General features: G+C 35.5%; 1 protein-coding gene across 3 annotated transcripts in view; it reads right to left on the bottom strand.

The window, feature by feature from the left end:
- Nucleotides 1-5,814: 5,814 nt before the first annotated feature.
- The window catches only part of LOC115217431 (basal body-orientation factor 1), a 31,051-nt gene continuing 25,192 nt past the window's right edge, over nucleotides 5,815-11,673 (bottom strand). For all 3 annotated transcript variants that reach the window (XM_029787129.2, XM_036507028.1, XM_036507029.1), the window contains exons 11-12: nucleotides 9,868-10,038; nucleotides 5,815-6,214 (exon numbers count right to left, since the gene is read on the bottom strand). In XM_029787129.2, the coding sequence (XP_029642989.1) occupies nucleotides 6,127-6,214; nucleotides 9,868-10,038 (259 nt within the window). In that variant the 3' untranslated portion in view covers nucleotides 5,815-6,126. The remainder of the gene's footprint in view (nucleotides 6,215-9,867; nucleotides 10,039-11,673) is intronic.

Here is an 11,673-nt window from a genome sequence, read left to right as displayed (position 1 = left end):
AACCACTCCGCGAGTGTAGTGGGTGCTTTTTACGTGCCACCTGCACAGGTGCCAGAGGGGTCTGGCATCGGCCACGTTCGGATGCTGCTTTTTATGTGTGGGGGGGTGCAGAAATATAGGGGAGCACCAGTGGGGAGGGGTGGTTCAGAGAAATGATGACAGGTTCTAGGCAAGTAGAATGTAGGATATCGAGAGAGGGGTAATGCATGGTGAAATAGCGTATTGAAGAGGGGGGTTCGAAGAGTAGACACCTATAATGGTGGTGGGAGAAGCGACATCCGGTATAGATGGAGCAAAATATAGAGATATCCGGTATTGGTGGTGAGGGTGAGAGGGCGGGCGCACCGCGCATTGGGAGATGAGGTTTTAGGCGGCAGAAAGAAGACAGGATTGAGATGAAATGCTTTGCGGTGGTGTGAATAAGTTTTTGTGAGTGAAAGTTTTTATGCTTCAGCTAGCATTTGAGACGAAAGACAACGATAACGCTATTAGATGGGGATACAATAATAATAAGGCTTGCAAAAACAATGAAAAGAGGAAACAGGTCGGGAACTTAGCTGATATACATATATGTATGTATATGTATAGGTTAATCCAAACAAGAAAACACAGAAAAAAAGAGAAAAAACACAGCAACGCAGGATGTGGAACAATTAAAGTATTATTGACGTATATATGTATATATATATATATGTATATGTATATATATGTATATATATGTATGTATATATATGTATATATATATATATATGTATGTATATATAAAGGTATATATATATATGTATATATAATATGTATATATATATATGTATATATATTATATATGTATGTAGATATAAAGGTATATATATATATGTATATATATATATGTATGTATATATATATATGTATATATATATATATGTATGTTATATATAGGTATATATATATATATATATATGTATGTATATATAAAGGTATATATATATTGTATATATATATATGTATATATATAATGTATATATATATATATATGTATGTATATATAAAGGTATATATATATATGTTATATATATATGTATATTATGTATATATATATATGTATATATAATATATGTATGTATATATATATATATATATATAGTATATATGTATATATATATATATGTATATTATGTATATATGTATTATATATATGTATATCATCATCATCATCATCATCGTTTAGCGTCCGTTTTCCATGCTAGCATGGGTTATATATATATACATATATGTATGTATATATGTATATATATATATATGTATACATATATGTATGTATATATATATATATGTATACATATATGTATGTATATATGTATATATATGGCGTTAGGAAGGGCATCCAGCTGTAGAAACACTGCCAGATCAGACTGGTGCAGCCTCCTGGCTTCCCAGACCCCAGTTGAACCGTCCAACCCGTGCTAGCACAGAAAACGGATGTTAAACAATGATGATGATGATGATGTATATGTATGCATATACCTATGATGAGGATATATATGTATGTGCATATATATGTATAGATATGTGTGTGTATGTATAGATATATACATATACACACGTGTGTAGGTATATATGCATATACATGGTAGTGCCTGTCTGAATTCAAACTTTTGACCATGTATTTCTTATAAAAAATACTTTCTACATAAATCATATTTTCTCAAAAACACCTTGACTTTTCTATGATTATTCTAAGAAATCCATTCAAATAAGTTTCAAATATCATTTTTTGTAAAATATATTTTAAATAAAAACAATTTTTATCAACTTCTGAATTTTGTTATTTTGTTAATTTTTATTAGGCACTTTTTTGTATTGCAGTTCGATTCTGATAAATGGTATTTGTCGGCATGCAAATTATCTTTATCACAGAGATAACTGTATTTATCAAACACAGGATGATGTTTATAATTTGTCTTTGCTTTAACATTCATTTATTTGTGCATTTCACATTGATCTTTTCCTGCTAGCAAGGTTTCGACAGAGTCTTATTATTTACTTATCATTAGAGGAAGAGACAGGAAGGAGGCACCAGCAATATCACATTATGTATGCATACATATATATATATATATATAATATATATATATATATATATATATATATATATATATATACATATAAATGCACATATATACATACACATAATATATATATATATATACATACAATAAATGCACATATATACATACACATAATATATATATATATATATATATATATACATACATATAAATGCACATATATACATACACATAATATATATATATATATATACATACATATAAATGCACATATATACATACACATAATATATATATATATATATATATATACATACATATAAATGCACATATATACATACACATAATATATATATATATATACATGCACATATATATACATGCACATATATACATACACATCTAGATATATATATATACTCTTTTACTGGTTTCAGTCATTTGACTGCGGCCATGCTGGAGCACCGCCTTTAATCGAGCAACTCGATCCCAGGACTTATTATTTTGTAAGCCCAGTACTTATTCTATCGGTCTCTTTTGCTGAACCGCTAAGTAACGGGGACATAAACACACCAGCAACGGTTGTCAAGCAATGCTAGGGGGACACACACAAACACACACACGCATATATATATATATACATATATACGACGGGCTTCTTTCAGTTTCCGTCTACTAAATCCACTCACAAGGCTTTGGTCGGCCCAAGGCTCTAGTAGAAGATACTTGCCCAAGGTGCCATGCAGTGGGACTGAACCCGGAACCATGTGGTTGGTAAACAAGCTACCTACCACACAGCCACTCCTGCGCGAAGTTATGGGGAGGTAAACACACCAGCATCGGTTGTCAAGCGATGTTGAGGGGACAAACACGAACACAGACACATACACACAAATATACTGGCTCAGTGGTTAGAGCATCGAGCTTACGATCGTGAGGTTGTGAGCTCGAATCCTGGACCGGGGTGCATGTTGTGTTCTTGAGCAAGACACTTTATTTCACATTGCTCCAGTTCACTCAGCTGTAGAAATGAGTTGCGACGTCACAGGTGCCAAGTTGTATTGGCCCTTGCCTTTCCCTTGGACAACATTGGTGACGTGGAGAGGGGAGGCCGGTATGCATGGGCGACTGCTGGTCTTCCATAAAACAACCTTGCCCAGACTTGTGCCTCAGAGGGTAACTCTAGGTGCAAACCCATGGTCAGTGTCTGACCGAAGGGGGTCACCACCACCATACATATATACGACGGGCTTCTATATATATATATATATATATATATATATATATATATATATATATATACATCCATACATATACATGCACATATATACATACACATATAGATATACACATATAAACATATATATATATATATATATATATATATATATATATATATATATATATATTTATATGTGTATGTATGTATGTATTATATATGTATATACATGTGTATATACATATATATGTATATACATGTGTATATACATATATATATATACATAGATATACATATATATGTATTATATATATATATATGATATATATATATATATGTATATATGTATATGTATATATAGTATATATATGTATATGTATATGTATATGTATATATATATGTATATAGTATATGTATATATGTATATATATGTATATGTATTATATGTATGTATATATATATATATGATATATATATATGTGTATATATATGTATGTGTATATATGTGTATATATATGTATATATATGTATATTATGTATATATATATATGTATAATATGTATATATATGTATATGTATATATAATATATGTATAGATATATATATATATATATGTATATATATTATATATGTATATATATGTATGTATATATATGATATATATGTATATGTATATATATGTATATATATGTATATGTATATATAGTATATATATGTATATATATATGTATATATATATATATATGTATATATATGTATGTATATATATATATAATGTATATATATGTATGTATATATATATATATGTATATATATGTATATATATGTATATATATGTATATATATGTATATATATATATGTATATATGTATATATATATATGATATATATGTATATATATATATATGTTATATATGTATATATATATATATGTATATATATATATGTATAAATATGTGTGTATATATATATGTATAAATATGTGTGTATATATATATGTATTTATATTTGTATATATATATGTATATACATATATGTATATATATATGTGTGTGTGTGTATATATTCGTATATGTATATATATATACATATACGTATATACTTATGTATGTAAATATGTGTATAAATGTGTGTGTTTATGTATATAATATATATTTACATACATATATGTATGCATATATATACACACATGCATATGTATGTATTACATGTGCATAGATATATATACACATACATACATACATACATGTAAGGCTTTACTTCCACACATGCCAGCTTAATTTTATTCATCCTTCGTTGAAAGACACCTGTTGTTATGTCCTGTTATTTGTATTTGTAATTGTGTACCATTTCTCCATTTTTACTGTCCTTGTTTTGATATACATTCGCTTGCTTTCTTCCAAAGAATCTAGTGCTCTTAACTTAGATTTCCTTGGGCCTGACCAGATTAACTGGCCAAAACTGCAAAGACGATCTGCTTCTCAACTAAAGCTCCGAATGTTGCATCCTTGTTTTTTCCTGTCCTTTTTTTGTATCACCCAACGTCCGGATGTTTTGTTGTCACCTGTTACGTTCTTGTACCATTTTATGTTTTGATTTTTTAAAACAATATATGCATATGTATATATATACATATCATCATCATCATCATCATCATCGTTTAACGTCCGTTCTCCATGCTAGCATGGGTTGGACGGTTCGACCGGGGTTCTGGGAAGCCAGAAGGCTGCACCAGGCTCCAGTCTGATCTGGCAATGTTTCTACAGCTGGATGCCCTTCCTAACGCCAACCACTCCGTGAGTGTAGTGGGATGTCATCGCAGAGTATACACGTAGCAAGTTTAGATGGGCTGGACACGTCACCCAGCTCACCAATAATCGGTGAACCTGCGCAGTTGTCGAGTGGTACCCACGCGAGTGGAAACAACCACTCAGAAGGCCCCCATGACGGTGGAGTTACGATTTCAAAGGATGATTCGGATCACGTGGATGAGAAAGGCGCGATTCAGAGAGGAGTGGACAGCGTGCTGTGACCAGCGGTGTCAAATGGATGCCTGACGGACTGGTCGGTCAAGGTGATATATATATATATATATATATATATATATATATATATTATATATATATATATACATACACATGCAAATAAATCATCCTCACCATTTAACACACACTTTCCATGACGGCATGGATTTGATGGTTTGACTGGAACTGGTAAGCCAGAGAGCTACACCATGGTTCCAGTTTGATTTGGCAATGTTTCTACAGCTGGACGCCCTTTGTAACACCAACCACTCCAAGAGTCTAATGGGTGCCATGAGACTGGCAACAACCATGGCTTCAATTCCATTTGACTTGATGAGTCATCTCTAGCACAGCACATTGCCAATAGTCTTGCCCACTTATCATCGCCTTTGTGAGGCCCAACATTCAAAAGACCTTAAATATATATAAATATCAAAATTAACTTTCAAATATATTTTCTTTTCTACGAAATGTTTTATTTTTTGCAATGCTAGAATAAGAACTTCAAACCACTGAAACTTTCAACAATCAAAAAGAGAAATCTGTTTTAATGAAAACTCAATAAATGATTTTTAGGCCTTTACATGTTTATCTCACTTAATCACAATATTCAAGTCTATTTTTGCACTTTCTCAGATTGGTTTGGCTTCATCAGCCCGGCAGTTATACATACCTAAAAAACCAAAGATTGCTCTTATTGGCAATCTTAATGAAAAGTGACAGATGTTGCCTTGGTCACTACAATTCCACTTCCTCATATGTATACACAAACACAGCTAAAACTAGCAATGAATTCCCACACGAAAATACATTCTGAGACACTTTCCTTCGTTTTTCAAGCCATTTGAATTGTTGTAATCAACCTGCTCTCCAGGCAACGATGAAATGGTGCTTGTGTCAGAAATGTTGGAGCAAAACCTTTTCTGTAAAAGACAAAAAAAAGTCGACATTTTATTTTCAAAACATTCAGTTTGATTACTTATCATCCTCATCTTCATCAGCATTGATTTAATGTCCCCTCTTCAATGCTTGCATGGGTCGGATAAAGTTTCTTTAGTCAGATATTTTCTATGGCAGTATGGCCTTCCTGTCACCAGCCCTCGACAGTTACCAACCAAGGAAAGATTTCTCCCTAGCCAGACATATTTCCACAGAATATTGGAATGATACACATTCATTAACAACTTACCACACGGGTTGCCCCTGGGGCAGAATCATGGCAGCCCACCTTAAGGACAAATTGAGACCAGTCATTAACAACAGGAAGGAACTACATAAAGCAGACAGGTTGCTATAGCAATACCAGACTGACAACCAATGTTGGTGTGTTTACATCCTCCATAACTTAGCGGTTCAGCAAAAAGAGCCCAATAGAATAAGTACTGGGCTTCCAAAGAATAAGTCCTGGGGTCGATCTGTTCGACTAAAGACAGTGCTCCAGCATGACCGCAGTCAATTGAATGAAACAAGTGAAAGAATAAAAGAAGCAACATCAAAGGAAGGTTAACTGGGAAGATAGCCTGGGCAAAGTTCAGACAGTTCCTACCTCTACTGGTGACAAAGGGCCTCTTGCTCGGAGTGAAAGGAAGATTGTATGATGCATGTGTGTGTGTGAACTGCCATGCTTCACGGCAGTGAAACATGAGCCATGACTACTGAAGACATGCACAACCTTGCAAGGAATGAATCTAGTATGATCCCCTGGATGTGTAATGTCAGTGTAAGCACCCTGAGAGAAATGGTAGATATAAGAAGCATCGGAGGTGGTGTGCAAGAGAGACGTTTGTGTTGGTATGGTCATGTACTGTGAATGAACGAGGAGAGCTGTGTGAAGAAGTGCCACTCCCAAACAGTGGAAGGAATCCAGGGTAGAAGGAGACCCAGGAAGACATGGGGTGAGGTGGTGAAGCATGGCCTTTGAACGTTGGGCCTCACAGAGGCAATGACGAAAGACCAAGAACTCTAGAGATATGCTGTGATTGAGAAGATCCAACAAGAAAAGTGAGATCATAGCCGTAGCCTGAACCAGTGTTGCATAACCAGACCATTTAAGAAGTACCTTTGAATCGTTGAGCAACATTCCATGCTTGAGGAGACCTACTGAGTTAAGCAGATCAAAATCAAATGGAAATTGTAGTTGTGGCCATTACCAGTGGTGGTGACATGCAACAACCACTATTCGTTCATGTGTGGGTCGCTGCCAGAGCCGCCTGACTGGCTCCCTGTGCCGGTGACACGTAAAAAGCACCATCCATACATGGTCACCAGTGCTGCCTCACTGGCGCCCATGCTGGTGGTATGTAAAAAGCACCCACTACACTCTCAGAGTGGTTGGCATTAGGAAGGGCATCCAGCTGTAGAAACACTGCCAGATCAGACTGGAGCCTGGTGCGGCCTCCTGGCTTGCCAGTCTCCAGTCAAACCGTCCAACCCATGCCAGCATAGAAAACGGATGTAAAACGATCATGATCATGATTATCAAGATCATCATCACTGTTTAATGTCCACCTTCCATGCTAGCATGGGTGGAATGGTTTCACAAGAGTTGGCCAGGCCAAAGCCTGCACCAGACTTCTGCGATTGTTTTAGCAGGATTTTTACAGTTGGATGCCCTTCCTAACACCAACCACTCGACAAAGTGGACTTAGTGCTTTTTATGTGGCACAAGTACAGGCAAGGTCAGTTTTGGCAAGGTTTTTACAGCTGGATGCCCTTCCTTACATCAACCATTCAGCAGAGTGGACTGTGTACTTTTAAGTGGCATACGCATCACAACTCCAAACCAACATAGTCTTCTCTCTTGCATGCTACATTTGATTCCTCTTGTGCCCAAATTTCCTCTCGATACATGTGCACTTTACCATATGTGTGCACTGATGTTGCACATCCAATGGAGCATACTGCCTTCATTTCACTGAATACAGTGAATAGAATTTCTTCCAACTCCTTTCCTACATATTGAGCAGGGCCATTTACCAGACAGAAGGGGAGTTTTATCCTCTTTCTTACTAACAACAACTTTGGTCTTAACTAGGTTAATATATATATATAACTAATTTAGAGATGAACCACCATTTCACAACTCAGTCAATGAAGGACCCGTCCAAAACCATGCTGTGAGACATATACCATAGAAAATCGAATATCAAACAAAGAAAACATTCATCATAAAAATATTAATCTAAAATCATATAAAGTATAAACTGAACAATAAAAATTAATACAATAATATAATGTATAAAAGTAAGTACTAGTACATTGATTACGTGCGTTTCATGGCTGACTTAGGACTATATAAAAACATATAAGATACCTTATCCAAGTTCATTAGAATGGAAAAATGATTTTACTCCCAAAATCAGTCACTCCTAAGGTCAAATTCCTAAAATATTAGTTATATACATATATTATATATCATATATTACGAATTTCAGTATAATATTATTATGCTGAATTTTGCCTGTAAGGTTGGAATGATAATTTATTACCTAATGTTATCATTATTATATATATATATTCAGAAAAATTTAGATTCAAATGAATATGGTACTTAAGTTAAAGGCACCAGAATTTGGTATGGTATTATCCATATAAATCAAATGGGGTGATTATAATCAAAATAAGTAACAAGGATATCCAAAGGTAGTGCAGTACAATCGTTTCATGCGACTTCATTTAATTAAACAATGCAAGTATTACATCAGTTTTAAAATGTAGACCACTCTTCAGCCACATATGGAATTTTTTAATTAAATTGGCAAATGGAATAAGTATAAAAATGAATATTGTCGATTTAATTAAAAAATTCCATATGTGGCTGAAGATTACTCTACATTTTAAAACTGATGTAATACTTACAGTGTTTAATAAAATGAAGTAGCATGAAACGATTGTACTACACTACCTTTGGATATCCTTGTTGCTTATTTTGATTATATATATATATTGGGTCATTCCATAAATGATGCAGTTTTTTCAATTGCATGAACTAAAAGTCAGAGGGGGATGAGATAAACTACTTGCATCAACTTGCTATAAAAGCAGGCAGTAATTTTATTTTGTACTTACACTTAGTGCAAGTTTTCAAGAGTGCAGTTCGATTTTAGCAGTTATTTTTAGAAAGCTACAATGGAATTGACAAAGGAGCATATTTTGCTTTTTCAGTTCAATAAAGGCAACAATGCAATGGAAAGTGTAAGGAATATCAATGCAGTATATGGGATCGGACATTAAGCATAAACCAATGTCAACGGCGGATCCAAAATTCCTGAGCCAGAAAGTACAGCCTAGAAAATGAACCTCGTCCTGAAAGATCTGTAGAGCTCGATGAGGACATCCTGCAAACCCTAGTGGAACAAAATCCCATCGTAACTGTTTAGGAACTAGCAGAGAAGCTTACATTCAATCATTCAACCATTCAAAGGAACTTGCATGCCATCGGAAAAGTCAGCAAATTGGATCAATGGGTTCCTCACAAACTTTCCGGCTCTAATTGCATGCAAAGAGTGTGGGAGATGATTAGAGATAGAGTTGGATACAATGAATATCTGCTTGGAAGATGAGAAATCTAATTTACCTAGAATTTTCAATTGGTAAAAGCTTCTTTGGTTCCACTTTTGGAAGCAAGTTATTTGCATTTTGTGATTCTTTGTCGTTTTTATTCATTCTGGAAAATAAATAACAAAGAACGCTCTCTTTTTGTTCCCACGTGAGGTCTTTTACATCTATTTGTACATCTGTAATGTTCCTGAAAGAAAAAAAGAAAGGATTTAACTAGACAGACAAATATTTCAACAAAAGGTCAACCTACCAAAGACTAATGCCATGGGAAACAACAACAATAAGACTATAGAGAGATACAAGCAGGTCAAAGTTAGGGGCCAGAATAGCCATAGTAGGAGCAGTAGGAAGGGGAGATAAGATTAACAGTAGGGACAACTGCAACAAGAACAATGGCAACAATCATCATCATCATCAATGTGGCTGTGAACCACTACAGCGACAAGAGTGGAATCCACCATGTAAACATGCAAACCAATACAAGCATTACAACACATAGAAACACCAGCAGCAATGACACCATTGACAGACACAAACAAGCAAACGGTAACCAGAGAAATGGCAGGATATGGTAGTAGTCCAACGGATATAAATGACACCAACGCTTTCCAGGCCCTATTCTTCAATCCATGGAATAAATCACACAATATGAGCCATATTTATCCGACAAGCCTACCCTTAAACAAAAGGGTTTGCATCCCTCAACAGATAAACGACAAAATAGAAGCATGATTCACCATTCCCAGATTTTAGAACAATACCCTGGAAGACGGAATGGTAAAGAGGCCCAGAAGTCTGCAGATGGCCTGCACCAGCTCATACAGCACACAAGAAATAGGGGAATCCTATGCTTGCCCATGGACAAGTCCAGCAGAATGTCTGTAGACAGCCTGCCAAAGTACATCCAGGTGATGCAACCCCACATCACCAATATGAAGGGAAACAACAATACAGGAGTATGAGGAGGAAGAGAAGATCCTCAATGCTCATATGATGATGTGGTCAAACATCCTAGGGGCAAAGAAGCGCATGGCCAACAACAACAATATCCATTTCTTTACTGCCCACAAGGGGCTCGACCCCAATGCGTAACTGGTACTTATTTAATTGACCTCGAAAGGATGAAAGGCAAAGTCAACCTCAGCTCAATTTGAACTCAGAACGTTGCAGCAGACGAAATACTGCCAAGCATTTCGTCCGGCGTGCTAACGATTCTGCCAGCTCGCCGGCACTGTATGGACTGCACAAGAACCATAAGATGTCCAGCGACCTAGTGACAGGACCACTGATGACCCCGGTCTGCGGAACCAATGTTACCAACTACCGGATCTCTTACTTCCTCTCTATGATCATACGCCCTCTGATAAAAAATGTCCCCAGATGTGTGTGACAGCAAAGAGGACCTCCTCTACGGGATCAATGAGAGCAACCATGGCCCATGACCTGACGGGATGCATAATAGGCAGTATGTACATAGTGTCCCTATACCCATCCACTGATGTTGCTGTGGAGAAATGTGTGGAGGTGATCAGTGGGAGTTCCGTGGGAGTTCCGTGGTGTTGACACTGAAGAACTTGGCCCCCTCCTTAGATGACATGCAACAATGATTATTTAGATAAACATGATCTTAGTCGTTTCTGCCCCACTAGATCGATTAGAGGTGGACCTCTCGCTATAACTTCTATGGTCAAGAAGACTCCTAAAGAGAAATGAAATAGGTGGACCAGAGCTATACAGACCCCTGAAAATAATGATCAGGTTAAAAAGATGGTCACACATGTGGTGGATGCAAGTACCAAGACCACACTCAAAGGCCACATAT

This window comes from Octopus sinensis, linkage group LG11 (genome assembly GCF_006345805.1).
Source record: "Octopus sinensis linkage group LG11, ASM634580v1, whole genome shotgun sequence".
NCBI lineage: Eukaryota > Metazoa > Mollusca > Cephalopoda > Octopoda > Octopodidae > Octopus > Octopus sinensis.
The sequence above is the reverse complement of the archived record's forward strand: the minus strand, read 5'-3'. Positions and strand labels throughout refer to the sequence as shown.